Raw genomic sequence first — 21,724 nt, 5'->3', positions numbered from 1 at the left:
GATTGATAACAACCTGAAGAACATTGCTGCCCCCGACTCGTATGCACCGACTACTAGATCTGGATAAACGTTGCCATCGAGGTCAAGGCCACCGGCCACGGAGAATCCGAAGGTCTGCACCGGATTGTCCAGATCCTCCGCGTGGATCACCTGGGAATACTTCTCCAGGACCCCGGTCCGCGAGCCGTGGTAGATGTAGACGGCACCGCGACCGTTTGGACCACCGTAGGGCGCGCCGACAACGAAGTCACCGTAACCGTCACGGTCGATGTCCCCCAGAGAGGCCAGCGACAAGCCGAAACGTCCGCGGTTGCTCTCGCCGTCCCTGGATAACGATAAGCTTTATCGCCGCGGTTCAACGAACTTGCGCGCGACGCAGGGCTCATTTAACCCTTCGGGTCGGAGTTAATGAACTTGCGGAGCAGCGGAGATATTGCAGCGCCTCCGCTCTACGGAGGAATTTTCTCTCTATATATCTCTCTATATTTTTTTGTAGATATAATGTGCAATATAATATATTGCCCCCCTCTTTTCTCCCACATTCTTTAAAGCACTCGTGAAAAGCTTCATTACCTTGTGTCGAATTTGCGAAATTTCTCCGCACCATCGCCCTGATAGATAACATAGATTCTTCCGGTTTCGATGGTCATTTCCGGGTTATCTGGAACAGTGTACATGGGTGCACCGACTATCAGGTCATCCAACCCGTCCCCGTCTATATCGCCAGCAGCCACGGCGTAACCGAAGTAAGCACCCATTTGTTCGCCAGTGAGATTTCGAGGGTTCGTCATATTCGATGTGAAAAGTATGACCTACGATCACATTTTCGCGTCAGCCCACATCCGCAATGACGAAACGTATATTGCTCCCGTGGAAATTTGATCTCGGTTTTGCAAATTTCGATCTTCATCAATTTAAGTTTCACGCGTACGTATTTACAATTTAATATTCCTGAGAAATTTAATTAATTTAATTTTAGAGTTGTTTAAAAAAATATTGCTCTGAGCAAGTGCCTGCATCTAACAGAATTTATCTTGTAATATTCCTCACGTTTATCGACATTCTTGCGTTCAGATATGTGCCTGAATTTTTTAATATTTTCATATTGCGATTATTTCTCTTTTCTCTTCCTTCTACATTTCCATCGTCATGCTTTTGTACTTCATGTCTTTGTATTTCAACTTGTAATGCGATACTCTTTTACGCACCTTGCCCAGAAGATCGGAACCGCGCGGGACGCCAACCGCGGTACCACTATCTCCATTCCCAACGAAATCTCCTGTCGCGACGGAATAACCCATATAACTATCGTCCTCCTTCGCCGGACCCTCTTTGGTGAACATGATTCTCGATCGACCATTCAAGGGCTGCGAAAACGCTTGTCCTACAAAACGATTCCATGACGTTAGTAAAAGATATATCCCAGGAAGCGATGGGGATGCAAGTGTTTTCGTGACTGCGGCTTTAGTCGAAGATCTCTGAAAGGCTGTCGGCCTTTGCTGCAGTCAGAAAATAGCTCGCACAAAAAGCTTCACAAAACCTTGTATCGCGTTAAAATTAAAATGCACGCTGTGCAACTGATTTTGAATTTCCATCGGACGAAGAGCAATTTGACAGTATAGCAAATCGTTAAAACGAATTATTCTCCGAAATATTAATTTACAGAAGAAATCACATAGTCACACGCATATATTTATATATATATGTATGTGTATATATTTAATTTTATTTTCTAAGATTTTGTGAAAATAACATACAGTATAAACATAGGAATGACAAGCTTTTCTATTATTAATCTAGCATTTGTTCTCGCTATTAATGTCAAGCGATCGTCACTATGTAGCAACGTTGGCGCAAACTCTCGATTAAGGGTATTATAGCTTTCTAGTTGGATCCGTATTACCACGGCTCTTGCTGCATCTGTAGCTTGCTGAAGCTGTAAGAAGCGGGCCCGCACCTGTTAGAAATTTTGTCACCCACCACTTATTTGGCAGTAATTACAAAGAAACGGGTCATACTTCGCGTTAATTGTCGCAATAGCTGACTTTTAACTCAGGAAAACAAAACACAGAAACAGATTTCAATTTGATAGGAATTTTTAATTAATTTAATTCGTAATAACATTAAGTAATAACATTAAGTATTATAACATAAAATATCAAACACAGAGACTGCGAATCATTCCAGTCACGTATGAAGAATGACTCAGGAAATTAATCAAATTAATTTTAACACATTTTCGAACTATATAATGGGCATAGTTATACACACTTTACTCATCGATTTTAATCATATAATTAATAACAAGCGTAATATGTTAAGCACGAAAACAAATGATTGGAGTTACTGCCAAGCAAGTGCGAAGAGGGTGGAAAATACTCTCGTGTTACTTGATACCTGCCTCCGAGGACGATTTCCTGCGATTAATGCGAATTATTATTGCCGGCTTTCACTTCAGTTTTTCGCACTCTCGGAAAAAGCCGACAAGCAACACGTTTGTTAATTTGGCACGTAAGAAGTCGTCAATACGAGAGAATGGTAGCTTATTAGAAATGGGGGGGGGGGGCGGGTATGGGGCGACAGGGTAAGGGTGGAGAGTATTTTAATTACGGGGGACGCCTGCAAAGTGTTCGCGATACCTGATGCTTCGGCTTCGGTGACTAACATCGTCGCCACGAACTTCAACTTCATGGCGGTGGCGATTGAGTATATCTGACCTGCAATTTGTTAAAGGAAATTCCTCTCTGAATTATTAGTTAGATCTGGAGTCGCACGCTCTTTCTTTCTCTTTCTCTCTCTCTTTCTCTCTCTAATCGCTAATCAACATCCGCTCCTCCGTTCTCGTTCAGTCGCATCACCCCGTGGATCAGATAATTTTGATTGAAAAAAAGAAAAACAATAGATCACGTCAACGTTTTAGCTTAAAAGACAGATTCTCGGCCGGTTCACGTACGTCCTAAGATATACAGGCGTTATCTTACAGACGAAAATTTGATAAAGGACCTCACCTTGCCAGTAATAACTGCCCGGTGCTCCTATGAAGAGTCTCTCGCCACTCTGAAACAAGTAGAAAAGTAACTGTCAGCGAATTTCTTCACTCGTTGTGAGAAAAATGTTAAAACCAAGTCCTAATTTATTTTCAACACTTCGCTCGCATTCACACAATTGTTCCTACGTTATTTTCCTTCGTGGGAGAGAGAATTATCTTGCAAAGTAAAAAAAAAGGCAATAAATGATACGTGTGATCGTCAGTGCCTCAGGTGCATAACCAGGAAACGCGGACGCACCCACGAAAGTCTAATTTTCGTTCTTTTTTTTTTTATTATTTATAAGATAATGCCGTGGATAAGAGAGGGCAGGGCTCGTGCCCGCGAGATGCGATAAATCAACCGCTCGTATATATGCAAGTCGCACATTTGCTGCACGCGTTTGCACACAGTCGCGTCACGCATGTTAAACCGTACGAGTAAACCGCGGTGGCCTTTACGATAGAGACTTCTCGGTATACGAATACGAAGTGCCATCGTCTCTTGTGATGCATCAAGAAAAAAACACTGCGAGACTATAGAGAGATCGTTGGCATCTTGATCGGACGATAAAATATCGTGAGATACCGCGAATACGATACCTGTCGATGACTCTCTCTCTCATAAATCTGTGGTGCATTATGCTCTGTTACGAAATATCCGCAGCATTCCTAACGGTTCCTAACATGCGGGGTGATTGAAGATAAAGATTTCTTTTTCACGTATCAGGCTTTACGAATTCAAATGCCCAACAAGATCTTTTGTGAGTGGCTTTTGCTCTGGTAAAATTTTAATTCGATAATTAATCACAGAGTTATGTAATCTTAAATTTATTCAAAGCTCACGCAGAAAATTTGTCGTTTTTTTTTTATCAAGAACCCGAAAGTGTAAAGATGTCGAATTGTGAAGACGGATCGACATAGTAAATGTGATAAGTACACGCACCAAGGGACATTTGCGCGGCATCGCGTACAGCATCCATTATTTATGACCGCAATATGTAATGGAAGCAACCGTGCTTTTGTTGCGCAACATCTGTCTCGCGCGTTAAATGCGCGCGAACCACAGTAAGTCCGCGGCACAAAGACCGCTCGCAGGACGCGGCACAGCGTGCTCTTTTGCGTCCGTAGAAAAATATTAATCATCGCAAAACGGTATGCAACTGATACGCGACAATGGGAGCGCCAACGTCGTGAGACGTTAAACGTTCTTCAAAACGTATAACTCACACAACGCCGGCGGTCCCCGGAGCGGAGGCGTGGAAAAATCGATGTACTGTGTTTCAAAGTGTCCGCGAAAGGCAAGACGCAATGAAGGAGCCGCGTTTCGCAGGACGGAAAATGAATGTGGCACGGCCCGTGTAATAAAGCAAGAATTTCATTCGCCATCGCCTCCGAGCCTACACGTCGCATTTATTTTCGTTTGTTTCCCGGAACGGGAATGTATCCTCTCTGCAAGGAGGAATGATTAAAGTAACACTGTCCGCGAGATAGAGAAACCATCTCTCTCGAGAGTTTCACACACACACACACGGTACCGCCTCCCGCGATGTGAGACCTCCGTTGAATCGGTACGTGAGAACTCGAGTGGCTCTCGAAATTGTCGACGTACTCGATGCCTGTTGACCCTTTTGCGCCCGTCATTCCCATGCAACGCATCGAAGGTACTTGTACGGTTAGCACTTACGAAACGGATACTGTATTCGACAGTCCACTAAATCCAAGTGAAATCACGGAAGTCCGCCCACTCGTGGATTTATACGAGGGAATTCTTTCGTTCACCTTGTCCCGATAATTGCCGAGAACTGCAGTCAGATTTCGGAAAAATCTACAAGGCGACCAGAAGATACCAAACATCGCGAAGAGACGAACAGCTAATTAATTTGTCTTTTCCTCATCGTCGGATTATCATCATCTGTATTGTAGCAATTATTGTAGCAACTTCCGCGTATACAACCCTCCGGGAAAAAGTAGTTAGAGTTTGTGCGTAGTGTCGAGGTCGCGACCCTGTAAACCAGCATACTCGATCGTGCATCACGATGCGTTTTACGTTTTACGTATCGTAACGGTGCACTCCCACGCACTCGGCTAACGGCGGTGTCGAAGTAATGAAGATTACGGCTCGCATACATATTAATCGACAGTCTACATGAATGATCGTGAGAGAAACTGAATGCGTAAGTACGCGATAAGATCATGCAATATGGATATGGCAACGGATTCAAAACGGAACGGGAAACGTTGGCTACTTTTACGCGATTATACTTTCATATCCAGTTTGCGTTATCAAACTGGATTCCAATGCTCGTAGAATATATAGCGATATTAAAATTATAATTGTATGAGAATCGATAATCTTCAATATAATTAACAAATCTTCGACTAAATTCAATTTCGAGCAGAGTTAGTTTTAGTGGCATTTTTATATAAAGTTTAAATATTAAGACATTTAATATTACAATAATCAGAAAATTATGCAAAAAAAGTATAAGCAATCAATTTCTATAAAGGACAAAATTAATCGATTCTAAATTAGCAAAAAAAAAACGAATTAATTTACGAACGAATTAATTCATTGAAGAAGATCTGGAATACCTACTCTGCAAATAAATATATGATTTTTTCAAGAAAAACACCGTCGAACGATATAGACTTCTTTTAAAAATTCATTTGTCAAGATTTCGTGTGAATAGCGCCCGGATCAAAGTGTTAACCGCGCGACAATGTCGTTACACTCTCTTAAGACGCACCCACGCGTTGACGCGTTCGCCTACGCGAAGGATCTGCCGCTGCAGGGAAGATACAATTTCTACAGATCGCAGGAAGAGAGAGGGACGCGTTAATGCGAGTTGGGAAGAAGAGCGCAATGCGCGGACGAAATCGTGTAACACGAGATTCCCATTTTTTATGCGGTGACGCACTTCCCTTTGCGACACGCGATATCTCGCAATTGTGCGGTGAACAACGTTGCCAGGAGATTATTGGATTATAGTCGAAGTTGTTTTGCGTACGGACGATAAAATCGCGTTATTATTTTCTGTAACTCTAGACGTACAGGAGAGTTAATGAGATTATGGAGAAATGAACGATAATACTGGAACATAACAGCAATGTATTAATAGCAATAGTAGTAGCAGTAAAGAGATAAATTGTAATCATTCCACGATTATTATATTATTTTCGAGACATAATAATTTAACGTTTACTCGACAATTGATTAATCTACAGCAAAAATATAAATATTCTAATTTAAAACGACAGCAAATAATTTAAGATAATAATTTGTGTAATCGATGACACTATGTGTAATTGATGAAATTATTTTGTTGTGATCCAACAACTGAAAGAATTTTTCTTCGAAGGATCTTCAGTAATGAAATCAAGAGATCTCTTTCTGAAGAAGGGGATTACCGAGGAATCGCGGTAGAAAGCGAAGCCGTCGGCGCTCGGTGGCGAAGGTGCGCGTTTCACGAGAAAAAGAGCGTGTCTAGTTTCGTTTTACTCTGCTTATCATGAGAAACGGCGGCCGTTTATAAGACAATGCAACCGCGAGGGTAGAGAGACGACCTCACCGGCGCGTAGGTGGCCTTCTTGCGGCGTCGCACGACGGTGAACACGGAACACGGTGACAGAACGAAATGTCCGAGCCTTAAATGGCCATCTGAAACTCTCCTGCTGTTTGCCTCTTCGCGACCGCTCGTCCTATCCCTCCGACTTCCTCCTCCGCAACCGACGGCGACGGCGACGGCGACAGCGACGGCGACGACGACGGCGACGACGACAAGACATCGCGCCGCGTATGTGTATATACGCGCGCTTTAACCGCGCGGACACAATGTCACCGTGAGGACGGAGAATCGTCTCCCTTTGGTGGCGTCAATTTTTCGCCTCGTCGAGACGTTCTCGAGTGACGCGATAACGAACGGTCGTCTGCCTTCGGTTTTGCGAGAAGAAGATACCGAAGTGTGAAAACAGATATACGCGAAGAGGTGATTAACACGTCGACGGGCAGTCACGGATCTCGTTGTCACAGTAGAAAATCCATTTTATTGTAACGTCACTCTTAAGTCACGAGGTGCATTATCTTGTCGCAATATTGAAAATCGAAAAAGAAGAGACACTTCGAACAGCGCTATTTTTCCACTTTGGCGCGTTGTAAGTATTCGTCGGCGACGAATTACTACACATCACTGTACATAGATCTTTAGTTTTGACGTTCAAACAATTTTTATAAACATACATACAATTTTTGTATATACCTAAATTTGTGCAATACGGTTAAACTTCCGGGTATACGAGAGAATAAATATCGCGGGTACCCACAGCCGCGAAAATTCGCTTAGCGTGGCAATCAGAGGAGCGCGGCCGATGTAAATGCGGCAACTCGGCAACGTGAATTCCCCGGTTCCGGTAGAATTACAGCGTTTGTGCCGTCGTTTGTAACACGACCGCCGACGCAATCGCGGACTGCGTTGGTCCTAATGGACCCCGCGATTGCTTATCAGAATCCAGCGAAAACGCATCCGCCGCATTCCTCCTAGTCGGATCAAACCAGTCCACAAATCCCTCGCCTCTCATACGAAGTAAGTAAGGGAAACGTTATTCCTCGCCGAGCAAATTAACATTCGAGCAGTCACGCGCGTTACCTGAGATAAGATATTAAATAAGGAACTGCTTTAAGGTGTTGAGAACCAGGATATACATGCAACTCGATTAGTAAAATTAACATATACCGTTCGTTCTAGCACTTCTATCGCGACTGCTGAGAAAGTATATTTGATTGCTCAACACTATTATATATTTTCCAAGATTTCAATTCTTTCGTATCACGTTGACAATAACGTAGCCTTAAAAAATCCAATTCTTTAATAAAAAAAAAATATTATTAAATGTTATCTTTCAATTTTGTGAAGAAATTTAAAAAATTATGTTTTTGAAGCAATCATATTAATACTAAAGCTTTTAGACAATGCGCAACGAGATAGTTTTATTTTTTTATGCAAGTCAGCTTTAAAACGAAATTTTGTTACTCGACTCCATGTTTTAAGGATCGCTTTGGGAACCACGTGCATTCGTGTGCAAGGGTGCAAGGGTGCAATGATGGACCAGATTCGCCGCATTTCGGTGCAATCTTTTGTTTGTCGTCTCGCAAGTATTATTATTTGTGAGTCGCGGTACGCCGTGCCAAGCGATTCGCATGATCCGCTCCGGGAACAATAGGGGCCCTCCTCGTCGGCCAAACAATGTCAAACATGCGATCGAGTCACGTGTACACCATCGCGACGCGATAGGGTGCTCCGGCGCGGACGCAACCGGGTGCAACAGCCGTAACTTTTGTGTTCCGGCGCCATCCGTCTCTAGGGCCCTCCCAAGCCGGGCCGAGCCGAGCACGGAGGACGCAGAGCGGGCCGTTCTGCTCGTCGAACCCGAAGAATGCGCTTTTTGACGTGCCGAGAGGTGAATCAGAGGTCAGCCCGAGGCCGGCATCGGTCTGTCTTTCGGACCGCGCGACTCATGCAAGTGGGAAGACAATGATCGATGCGTTTCTCGCATGGAAAGTAATTAGGATAGGCAGTGGAATGATGGATTAAAAAACAGATGTGTGCATGTGTCAGGTAATATTTTTCACTTGGACACGTGAATATCTTTATTTCGTAGACGTTAAGGAGGGGGGGAGGGGCGACCAAAGTTTATAATTTATAATGATTACATGTATTTTAAAATACATAGAGATATTTTTGAGAAGATTGTCATCTTCTCATTAATCTCTCGAGCAAAGTAAATAGATCTTGGGCCAAATTTTACATCAGTGTTGCACTAATATTTTTCATCCTCCCGTGATTTCTTGTCACACGCTAAACAGATTAGCCGGACAGTAGTAAGCAAATACATGCATTTGTCGTCCAAGTCGGTGTGACACGCGGAGACACGGTGAGCGCGCGCGGAAGAATCGAAAGGGGTCTACACGATGGTATACCCCCCATGGAGCTGCGGTCGGTCCCCATGCTTATACACGCGAAAAATTTGCAACCGAGACAATGGCGGGGTCGGGCTGCGCCCCCGTCTACGCGAAACACGACTGGCACGAGTTGTGTTCTGGCGCCGATCGAAAAGGGTTGGGGATAAAACGGGAGACGGGGGAGATGGGAGAGACGCACGCGGGCGCCGCATACGAGATTGAAATATAACCGCGCGGCCAAATATGTATGGGGGCCATGGTGAAATTTATATGCCGGGGTGCACACACGCGCCCATAAGTGTGCTGCGCTTAAGTGCACGCCAAATGCAGCCGGGAACCGGGAGATTGCAGCGACGACGCCGGGCAAGAAACGAGGCCCGGGCCCCTGACGAAGCAAGAAACTGTTGCGAGCGAAGCTAACGCGGGATAAACGAGACTAATGCACGCGCGAATAGACGAGTTATCGGCTTGGAAAAATTGTAAATTGCATTTTTTTTTTTCGCGGGCCACAATCGCAATCATAACGATTTTATGAGAGTATAGTTCGATGTCGAGCTAAAGCTATGGAAAGACAGCTGTTATCCTTTTTTTAATCAATATTTATCACAAACTTTTCTATTGTACTTGTATATGACAAATATTCATGATGATTTTTTATATAAGAAGCGTAAAATAAGTATGACAGATGTAAAGTTTGTTAATGATTGAAATAGCTATCAAATTAAACAATTTGTCCTTCCTTCTAATCGTATTAATATCTTTTCAACCGAAAAGATATGTATGTACAAAATATCCTTTAAAATATGAGTGATTAAAATACGATATTTGATTATATTTACATAAAATATAATAATTAATTTATGATAAGTAATATGAAATATATTTAACATTCATTATCCAAAAAGACGTCACAATTCTTACCTAACATTTTCGACGACACGTAAAATACGAGATTACAATAAATAGTAGGGGAGATCGCGCAGCATTATGCCAATCGATCCATGTCGAATCCAATTCAGATTTTCTCTTTGAAAAACTCCACGAAAGAATACGTTCAGACTAAAGAAGCTCGAAGGCTTATATTTCAATCGTCGAATCGGGGGTCGCGTACGGAGTTGGACGGAAAGTCGGGTTGTATCGATTGATAGTGATCGGCTATCGATCGATCTTCTCTAGATCACCCACTGGATAAGCCGCGGTACCAGGCACGACAGAGGTTGGTACCAGCAGCAGTGGTTTAACGCGAAGATCGATGGTGCGTTCTCGATGGCGTCGGGAGGGCCCCTAAATCACGCTCATCGGGATTTAGCGTACGCGAAGACTCCTTACTGCCGTTCGAGTTGCCGTACAATGGCGTTTGTTTTCCGAAAAGAGAAATGGCATATGCATTCGATGAGAAATCAAATTTATCCGAATTGCATTAACTTACATTATACTCGATATACTCAATTTTTGTTGCCGCACAACGAGATCATTATTCATTATTATTATCAATAAAATTAGATAATATCGACTATACGTATATAAAAAAAATTAACAGGAGAATTTGTTTTGATGACAGAAATCTTTTAATAAGAATCCCTTTCTTCGTATAAATATAGTAAATATCAATTTGCGATACCACGTATAATGAGCGCAAAGTTAATGTCTGTACTATCAGAAAGCTCCGTTTTAGAAAGTGCCCGCAGAAATTATTAGGAAAAAGAGAATGTCGGCTAGTACACCTAAAATTACCACATCTGCGGTGTATGCACCGTAAGCGAGCATACGCGATTGGGATTGAGCGCGGGCGGACATATTAACATTGAATGCTGAAACGGAGCTAGGAGTCGGGTACGGTCCGCGGCATGCATTAAACATCTGCCACATAGCCGCGCAATTCTGAATTATACATCCGTGGCGAAGATAGGCCGATTTGAGTGTCCGCGGAATTGTCCCACCGTGCTCGCTTCTCTGGCGATAATCGAAGCCGTCCTGATGCGCGATAACGCCGATAACGGCGCGCATGAGAGCATGCGTCCGCGAGTATGAGAGCTCGCGCGCGTGGGATTTCTTTACCGCAAAAGAGATTAGATCTCACAGTCGCTAGGTCACTGACGATTCGAAAAACCGATTGCGGCACGATAGAAGTGTGTCGTGTCGTAATCGCGCGTTTTGTGCCGCGATCTTGCTTTAATCGCGACGTGCCTCGTAAAGTAATTTTGCTCTACGAACGGTAAAATAATCTTCCATCGACTTTCAAGGTATTAAAGATGAAACTGCAGCTCGATACCCTCGTTTTATTTGAATTTCTTTACGAAACTTTCTGTAATCTTTTTATTGTAAGTTTTATAGACAAAAATACCACATTAAAAAAAAAATCTTTCAAATTAGACATGTCGTCGATAGAAAATATGCAATTACTTCTCTAATGAGTCTAAATATTCTTGCTACAAAGAGAAAGAATAAAATATGTCACCATAATTTATCACGATATTTAAGATTTTTAGATCTGCGTCGACAGGTGAAAGTTGCGGCAGCTACCGATTTGTCGATGGCTGCTGCCGATATTTATCGCAACGTCGTTGGGATGAAGTGGGCATATCAACGCGTGGGGATTGTGCAGGTGCAACACAAACATCCTACGTACGGAGACAGGCCTATACCCGAAGATGCATCTCCGAAGTGAAAAGCGAGCAAAAGGCGCTCGAGACGCCTACGATCCCTGACCCATCGGGCCCAGCGATCTGCCGGGGGAATCGGGCCTTGAACAAGACAATTGTATACGAGAGAGAGAAAGCTGCACCCCGCTGCACCATGCGCGGATGCGTTACGGCACGAATACGAATGCCCGGAACGACCGGAGGTGCGTAAGGTAGGAATTCGCATTCCTGGCCATATTCGGCCCCCGCTCGCGTCGCCTTCTAACTCTTTCGGGACGTCGGCAACCATCGTCGAGACACGCCGCTGTGTATTCACATTCGCGCGATGCGCTTTCGATTGTCACTTGAACCGCCAAGTTACGCGTAGACACGTTTGAACCGACATAGCTCCAAGAACACGTCGACTGCTCAAGATAGGTCAGCGGAGTCAAAGATGTTTAAGTTGAGGCCAATATTTTTCACATTGCGATCATGTCTCGCGCGTAAAAAAAAAAGAAACCGTCACAACATCCTCTACATGTTATGGATGAGAAAGTTGAGTTTCGTTACTTACCTTAGACATCGCAGCTCCTAAACCAGCCTGACAAGAACCCTGCCTGTGGTAGCCCCAGTACCCTAAAACGGAAACAGACAATTATATCGTTTCATCCTTGATTCCTTCAAACAGAGACATCATATCTCCAGAGTACAATTTGAATAAATTGTTTCCTATTGCGCAAGTGATAATTCGTCCAGATCATTTTAGTTAGATCATTTTCCAACAGTTGACTGAAAAAGTTAGAAATGGGGGCAATAGTAATTTTTCTACATTAAAAACTTAAATATTAATTCCAAAATTAGATACTAACAAAAATTGAACAAAATCGCAAAAGATATTGATAGAGAGTATCAATATAATAACAAATGTGTGATAAATATAGTAATAATAAATCTTTTTATCTGCCAAAAAGGAAAGCTATATAGCATCTCAAAATTGTTTGAATAGAAAATGCCATTTTTTTATTGTATAAAGATAATTTATTACAGATGATTGATAGCACAGTTATTTAGGTTTATACAATAAACGAACTCACAGAGTTCAATATACGGTGGACACTCATATCGCATTGCATACCCGCATATACGCGTTTTTGTGATAGTGCAATAAATATTTGAGGAAGAGTAGAAATACGATACAAATATGATACCTAATTTAAGAATAATAAAATGTTGGAAAAAGACCCATATACATGTTTAATATAGACAGAGCAGTATATAACGAAAGCTAAAATTTATTTTTATTTATATTCCTTGATTTGAAAAAATGAATTCGGACTGGAACATTCTGTAAATATATTAAATAGATGTGTATGCGCACGTTCTTGGAGTTCCACGCACTTTATCGACTAGGAAGTGAAGTGGCATCGCAGACCGGCTGCACGCACGAGCAAAAGTAGTGCATACATACACGCGTCATTAATCCCAGATCGATCTTCCGCCGTGACGCCTTCGTGATCCGTTTTCTTCGTCTCCGAACCGCCGTGACGAGTCGATAGTGCAAGCTGCACTGTTTTACACAACAGCGATCATGAATAGCGTGGCTCGGGAAACAGCCATCGAGTATCTACGCTCGTTAACTAGATAACGCAACAGCACTTTTAGATAAGCACTTTTAGACGGACGGTAATAACGGCAGCGAAGTCGAAGGGATCGACGCACGACGGTGCAATTACACTGAAATTCTTTCAGTTTGAAACGTGAAAGGGCTCTGCGCGTTTTTGTCCTACCGCGCGCGTTAAAACGAAAACGATTAATTGTCGTGCGATAACACAAAGAACTTTGCTAAAAGGAATTCCGTGCCAGACGAAATCTAACATAGCAACGATGTCGTGTTAATAGACGAAATCTAACGTAGCAACGGTATCGTGTTAATTATACGCGCGGAGAGTGTGATGCGAGCTCGTAAATTAAAAGAAACGATTTATCTTAACTAAATACTTTAAAAAGATTAGATTGTTTCCTGAAAAACAACGTACTGAGTATATGAATGACAGAAAATTATACCGGACAATGGACGATAATTGAGTCATCTGACAGAAATGCAATTATCTGCGCGAAGATTAATGATATTCATGCCTTTTTGTAGTCATTCTATTCGAGATAGATAAAATCTCCTATTGTAATATTCGTGTTCTCGTAACTTATCGCTATCGCCAATTAGAGACCTATCGTAATATCAGCATATCCAATAAATGACAAGAATCAAAAGATAATGGATCAATCTCGTCGACGTAATTACGATGTTATTACGATTAATCGTTGTCATTATTATCGATGAGGGTAAATCAGCGCTAACTCAAAGATTAATCTACCCAATTAACGCGAGGGTATAAATCTGTGGACCTCACTATTTAACGAGGAACAGCGTTATACGGAAGTGACGAACAATCTGTGACCACGGGAAAAGATTTTACTTTCCGAAGAAACAGATTAATCCACATTAATATGTATTTTAATTAACTTTGGTAATTTTTACAGTCAGATCGACCGCTTCGCGAGGCGAATGGACGCGATGCGAGGAATTTACGGGTGCCGGCCGTTAACGCGTCGGTCAGTTCCGTAATTAGTCGCCGATGCTAACTGCACAAGTAGCAAATTATCAGGCCAGAGCCGGCTGACAGGGTCAGTGCCATTCAGACGCGGCTGCTGCGGCGGAGCGCGGCACGTCCGCAAGAAAATGCATGCGTGCTTGTATGTGTGTGTGTGTGTGTGTGTGCGAATATCCGGTGGCTCGACCCGCAGAATCCGACCTTCTTCTACATATGTGCACGTACGTTATGAGCGCAGCGGCAGCGAGCGCTCTTGACAGCCGATCGGTCACTTTAGACGTGCTGTCAGTCACGCAATTACATCAATCCGGTCGCGGTCGCCTTCGTCGTCGCTGACGACAACGACGGCGACGAAAAAGTAGATATAAACCGAGCGATCGGCGCCACTCGTCGAACATCGGTGACACGCATGTCGCTTCTAAAACAGTGGCGGGACTCAATGTGCAAGCCGATGAAAGTTTCAAGTCACCGACTGCCAGAAAGAGTCTCGTAAAAATAATTTCACTCGGAGATGTCTGCCGATTTTATTTAACCCTTTCGATTTCCTATTTTCTAACAGAAATTTCTAATAGAAGTTGCATGTGAATAGAACTTGCATATTTCTTCAAATTAGAAATTAGTAGGACGATCAAACTTCGTAATCAATTAATTTTTATGTGTGACGATGCTAATAGGATTGTTGACAGTTGTTATCGGCGAATCACGATAATGGTATCATTCGTGAAGTAATAAAGAGTACGCGTTCGACCGCGATATCGTCGGTGGTCAATCTATTTATAATCCGTCTCGTCCTCGCGCTTTGCAAGGGTGCTATTCTCGTCGGTAAGAGGCCACTCCGCTTTCAAACTCGAGTCGACATCGAGTACAAGTGGAAGAGAGAAGCTTTTTCTCATCCAACAAGAAAATATTCACGATTTTCTCTCTCTCTCTGATGGCGAAGAGCCTCAGAAACGTGTCGCGAAGTATCCCAAATATAAGACAAGTATCTTTTTTATGTGCGTTTTGATTTAAATGCAACAGCCGGACGCTAAGTCAATAAACGAGACGATGAAAGATTTTGAACTGAGGATGAGTTTGGCCGTGAATGATTTTGACGAAGCGCATAATAAAGAAATCGGAGCGTTACAGGAGACGAGCTCGAGTTGTATGACCGACCCTTAATCGAGTTACGAGGAATGAATGGAGCTACTGTAATTCTTGTTCCACGTGCGTGTGTGCGCGCGTCGTCGGTGCGCGATTACGTATCCTCAATATGCATTATCGGGTCACTTCTTTTATTTAGAAATAGGGCATCGGTCGCAGTGAAAATAAGCAATTTTTATTCATTTCTACATCAATTTTTCAATTAAAGTTAATTTCAATTAGAAGATTCGGATCTTTCAATCAAGACTAATTTCAATTAAGAAACTAGAATCTTTCACTTAAGAGTTCAATCAATCTTACATCACATAAACGCTTAATATAATAATTTATCATATTTTTTAATAATTTCAGTAACCACAAAATTGATTAATGTTGCGTGATATTGAAAATTTATATCGGTAATTCCAGAAGAAATCCTTTCTCCAAAGGATCGAACGACGCATTCTTCCTTCTTATACGAAATAAAATACGCACGATATATATAATTACATATTTAAAAAAATTATTCTAATGAAACTGCAATACCGAGAGAGAAGGAATATGCTGCCGCTCGCTGGAGATCGGTAGCTCGATCGTAATTCAAGTAGGATTAAGTGCTAATTGGCCTCGTTAGAACGGTGCCGAGTTAGCGCCTTGGTCCGAGAGGCGCCTTCCAATTATTATTTTCTTTTTTTTCCAATTCCTCCGAGCCACTCGAGCGCCTTTCATCGAGGAATGCACTTACTGTAAGTAATTCTCCATTGCTATCTTCCTTTTGTCAGTTGCGCACGTAAAAAATGTTTTCCTCTATACGTGCCACCCGACTTGTTCTTATTTGTTTCGAGACTATTAAATATAGTAACAAGATATATGGACAATAAGATATATAATTACAAAAGATAATCAATGAGAAAGCATAGCCGCAACTAACATTATAAAACGCGTTATAAAACGTGAGCTACTTTGCAGAACAATTCCTCGTAATTAATATTATTAGGATAACAAAAAATAAATTTCGCAGTTGTTTATATAAATATCTGTAGATGCTATACTAGAACCCATTAGAATTACATGTATTCACCGGTTAACCAGAAGTTGAGGTTCAAAACAGGGTTAAAGTGTCGTTTCAGCCTTATAAGGTAATCAGAACAATGGACAATGCGATATCCGACCTGATTTCCGCGTAATCATGCTTCGTAAAAATTCTCCAAGACAGCTCGTTATCGACTATGTAATCATTCTTCTTAATTCGTTGGAATTGCCAGTATCGTCCAAGAGATAAGAAATAAGATATACTTTTACAAAATTCTCACCCTTAATATTTTCTATCTTTCAAAGTGCAATGAGTTATACTTTGAAAAGAATTGTTTCACTATCGAAACAAGCCTTTCGTTTATACATTGTTGAATTATATGTTTGTAAAGAAGCTGTTTGTGTTAGGAACTATTTCATACTATGTCCACTTGTGAACTGTTATGGCGATCTTACGAAGAAAATTACAGATGAAAGTCACCGATAGCCCCGCTGTCGCCTCTGCTTGTCCAAGTGGACAACAACGGACGGGCAAACAGACAGCAGAACGATGGACGTTTAATTCCAGAAAAGGCGATTATGAGCGACTTGATTCGAGACTCGGGCGTGCGATAAAGTAACGTCGACACGACGCTATAAACTCCGGGTGAGATCTAACGCCTTGCTAAAAAGACTCTACGATTCCCGGGAAAAGCGGCATCAAGCGGTTCGTTCGCTCGACTCGGCTCCTACAAATTGTTTAATTGCGCGGTCGTCGCGGAATTTCTGGACGATGAGCTCACATCATCGTCGTCATCGAGGCTGCGGGTTCGCTTCCGCACTTTGTGTTCCGCGAAGATATTGCTTCGGTGAATTCTGGTAATATTTATTTGGAAAGCTGCCAGGTTACGCAGCTAACGTCACCCTTATAAAAGGGTTTTTTTTGTATTTTTTACAAAATCTCGCGATTAATTTTATACAGTCTTATATTTCGCATAAATTAGAATTTGTACATATCAATTGAATAAATCGATAAATATAACAAAGAATAAAATTGAGATTTATTGCAAAATCTCTAGGCAGATTGTATTAATTTGGATATAATAGTAAATTATTAAAAGCAATAGTTGTCAATTTTATTGCTAAAAATTCACTGCTCAATTATTCACTTATTGCCTTAAGATTCCAATTACACCGTTTAATTTAATTATTCAATTGTAATTTGCGTTCAATTTAATGCGCACAGAGAGAACGGATATTCGAATTCTCCCTCAAACGACCGGAAGTGTCATAAAGCATGCAGTAGCGACGGGGTGGAGGATCGGTGGAGTCGACGAAAGCCGGTGGGGAATCGGTTGCCGAAATGTTCGCTCGCGCGTGAGAAAGCGCGCGACTTTAATTACAGGAAAGTACGATTCTAAAAACGCGCGTCATGTTATTTGCGTCCCAGCAAACAAAACTCGTGAGCTACAGAGCTACGCCAATATAGACTACATGGCTTTAACTGCGCACAGATTTCCGTAAGATTTTCACAGATAAAACTTTCTAGAATTTAATTGGATTTAAGTAAAAAATGCGGTCCAATTTTCTCCAAAAATCATGAAAAATCTGAAGAAAAATTTATAGAAAACCAACTTGGAATAAAAATGAATTTCTCCATTGGTTTTCCAGTGCGATACTTATTTGAGCTTGAATTTCTAATCGGAATCTGTGCGTGGAAAATTTTAAAAAATTTCTGTGGGTTATCAGCAATAAACGTAGGAGTGTACAAAGAAATATTGCACGATCGATATCAGGTCGAAAACAATGAGTGGTTTACAACGCATTGCATTCTGTCTGTATCTGTCAATATTTCTAATGCCTGGCGACAACTTGTCCCCGCATATTGATAACCATGAGATAAAAAGATACGGTACTTTTCAAGGAAAATATCAGGAGGTTATCAGAAAATACCAGTGTTATTATCGCGAGGAACAATAAGGACTAAACCTAGAAACTGAAAAGTAAATTTGAAATCGTTATATATGTTTGGAAATAAAATAACGTATTTTCTTTCAATTTAGTTCGTGATTGCTTCAAAAATCCATGTCGTGAATTACAAAACAGTGATAAAATTACGTTCACTTATATTTATTTGCTATTTCCCCGAAAAAAAAATCAAATTAAATATTCTAATATATAATATCTGAAATTGCTAAGCGTGGTTGCATTCCTGCAGGGGGGTACGCCATTCTTTTACTCGCTGACGTAAGTACTGTAAAATTATCGCTAATTATTGGTTTGAAATCATCCAAGTCGGGCGAGACAGTGCCGAAAATCGATATGTCCTTTGTCATTAAGACGACGATGCAGACCTACGTCGTCGGCAGGAAGTATCCTGTTACGTGACGTATTTACGGTCGCTATGCCTGGAGAACACGACCGTATGTCGGCTGCGATCCTTGTCGTGTCGCAAAGGAAATTCGTCCTCGTGAGATCCTCGGCGAGGAGGAGGACACGGCGGGAGCTACCCTCTTGCGCCTCGAGGACGCGTTCGACTCTGTCTTCGAGAGTGCCTGTTTCACAAATGTTTATAGCACTCACGTCGCGAACGTGAGTTCCAGGCGCACAAAAATCTCGAAAGATATTTTCCTTTTTTTCCCGCTCTTTCTCGTAAACCGAGCTAAATCCGGACGGCAACGCGACGCGCGCACTATAAATCGTACCGCCCTTGAGAGAGAGAGAGAAAGAGAGAGAAAGTTCGATACCGACGACGGGGAGAGAACGGTGAGAGTGGAAATTAAACATTCGCTCCTGCGTTGCTCTGTTTACTTTACCGCGAGGTGAAGCTTTCGTCAGGGACGGGAAGTCTTCAGAACGATTTTTCGTTTTGTTAACAATTGAAGAGGACGGAGGCGTGTGATAAGATCGCGCGCTTTCTTCGGACAGCAGGTATTAAAATAACGCGTAAGTACGAGATGTTTTCGTTGAGATAAAGTATTGATATAGAGTAGATAAAGTAAAGTCCTGCTCTTGGTTTTGTTTCATTTAACCTTAAGTGCGTAACTTTGCACATATGCAAAGCAACTTTTCGATGCTCCGTATACTCTGTCTTGTAAAGTTCGACCTAAAAACGCGCGGCTTTGCACATTTGTAAAGACCCTTCTCTGGCCCTACTTTCCCTTCTGGATGAGAACGCCCTTTTGGGCCTTTCCATATGTAAAGGGTTCAAATTAGTAAAGAAAAATTTTCAAAACGTTTTTTTTAGGTTTCTTTTAAACAGTCATTATTTATTTAAAAACTAGAATGCTACGAAAAATTACGCATTTAAAGGTTAATAAATCTTGTCTTAACAGAACATTCCAGTGTTCGATTTATCGGTATGTCTGACGTTAAAGACAGATTACGAATGGTTTGATTTCCTTTCCTGCTCCATATCATCAAGGATGTCAGAATTCAAGGGAAAGCGCGCAACTTTTCGGAAACTCACTCGTGCGACAAGGCGAGTATTCCTGCGACTCGTTGAAGTTATTAGCGACGACCCAGCACGTGCCCACTGGCTCTCTTCTGTTGCCCGCCGTGGATTCCTTGTTCCACCTATTGTCATCGGGATCGTACTTCGGCTGCGACACCGAGAACCAGATGTACCTGGGCGCGCATGCCTGCAAACATAAAACAGAGATTGCACCGCTATTAACGACTCTCGACTGCCTTTATCGCGGAGACGCGGTCGTTTGTGCTTTCTAACGATCGCTTCGATCGCAATTAAAACACGCGTCGTCCGGTTGTCGGTTCCGCCGGTCGTTAAAAGCGCTTACACATCGGGGAGGAAAAGGGAACGCGCGTACGACGAACTTGAAACCGCATGTTGCGGCATGTTTATAGTCTCACCTATACGTGTGACGGCATCACCGTCGACAAATCGCGCATTAAGGCTCGATTCTCACCTTCCATTTAACGTTGAGCCGTAGTCGCGGCCGGTGTAGCGGTATAAATCGCCAGGAAGATAGATTTCTACCATACACAACCGTTTCACAATTATCTCGGCGTGACCACAGGATTTTAGAATCTCCTCTTTGTAGCGCCGTAAAAGAGGCTGCGATAAATTATGTGGGTTTTACGTTAATTAGTCTCGCATACTTTTCCGTCTCTCACAATAGGGGAAATACGACTGCGTATTGCTGTTCTGCCTAACGGCTCATTTAACGATAAATGTACGGCAGGAATACAGACGTGTTTAGTAACCGCGGGAGGCACATTGCGCAATCCGCACGGATCATTGCCGCATTTAGAGGTGTATACGCGCTTTCCGCGAGATTACAGACGTATTTACGTATACGCGCGGCTCGCGCACTTTGATGATTCCTCAGGAGGTAAAAACTCCATTCTGCCGCATAATTTTCGCTGCATAATTTTCGCTCTGCCGCTAAACATCATGCATTACCAGACATTCGATTATTGCAGACAGATACCATTAATATTAAATTCATGCCTTAGGCCATTCTCCCATAAGTACGCCTTACATAGACAACCTGTAATTTGATTCCATTCCGGTAATGCACGAATGATCTTACAAAGTCCCTATTGCACGTAATGCAATCCTTTCCTCCAGAACGGATGTTCTTTCAATAAAAAACGCAACGTTAAGTGCGACGTTGATTTTGGCAGAAAATTAAGAAAATTAAGTTCCTACTTTTTATCACCGTAATTTCACAACTTAAATTGAAACTTGAAAAATTTTAGCTATATATCGGTACAATTAGAGATACAATTAAAGTCGATCTCGGCTCCCACATACGTCAAAAAGCTGCAACATAAAATAACTGACGGCTCAAGGTTGAAATAATTTTTCTCGATTTGATTTCTGGTGCCCGTTATCGAAAGTAAGCAAGTCATGATTGCAAGCGAATGATTGTAAAAAATTGCTCGTTAGAATTTCAAGCAAGATCCTATCGTTCGCGACATGTTTTTTTTCAGCCACAGACCAGTCCGAAAGACGATTGCAGAAACCGTTTCGTTAGACGGTCCGGTCTGACCGCGAGCTCTCTCTCACGCACAATGATCGTCGCATTACGTCAATCTGTACTTGGTCAACCAACCAGGAGCAGCTGATGGCCTTAATAACGCGACGTAACGTACGTGCAAGCGGTATAACGGCGGTATTTATGCCCGACGCCTCAGGTCTACGTTGTAAATCTCTCGAAATACGTGCCCGGACAACTCATCGCGAAGCACATTGCACATCAACGCGATTAATCGTTGAAATCGTGAAGCAACTGGCGGTGGCATTCTTCGGGTGCTATCAAGTGTAGCTTTATCGGGAAAATAAAGAACCGCGTTGTACGTACCACTTGCTAATATACTTTAAATGTTTTTCAAGGTTACCACTAGGCGTAGC

At 42.2% G+C, this 21,724-nt stretch overlaps 1 protein-coding gene across 2 annotated transcripts in view; it reads right to left on the bottom strand.

Moving 5' to 3' along the window:
* The window catches only part of If (integrin subunit alpha inflated), a 61,347-nt gene that overhangs the window by 5,053 nt on the left and 34,570 nt on the right, over positions 1–21,724 (bottom strand). The window contains exons 4-10 of one of the 2 annotated variants that reach the window (XM_071784518.1): positions 19,817–19,988; positions 12,180–12,241; positions 3,009–3,057; positions 2,640–2,717; positions 1,209–1,384; positions 574–812; positions 14–325 (exon numbers count right to left, since the gene is read on the bottom strand). In XM_071784518.1, coding sequence (XP_071640619.1) covers positions 14–325; positions 574–812; positions 1,209–1,384; positions 2,640–2,717; positions 3,009–3,057; positions 12,180–12,241; positions 19,817–19,988 — 1,088 coding nt within the window. The remainder of the gene's footprint in view (positions 1–13; positions 326–573; positions 813–1,208; positions 1,385–2,639; positions 2,718–3,008; positions 3,058–12,179; positions 12,242–19,816; positions 19,989–21,724) is intronic. The other variant, XM_071784519.1, reaches the window with a different exon arrangement.

This window comes from Temnothorax longispinosus, chromosome 7, assembly GCF_030848805.1.
Source record: "Temnothorax longispinosus isolate EJ_2023e chromosome 7, Tlon_JGU_v1, whole genome shotgun sequence".
Taxonomy (NCBI): Eukaryota; Metazoa; Arthropoda; class Insecta; order Hymenoptera; family Formicidae; genus Temnothorax; species Temnothorax longispinosus.
Note: the sequence above shows the minus strand (reverse complement) of the source record. Positions and strands in the feature narration are given on the sequence as shown.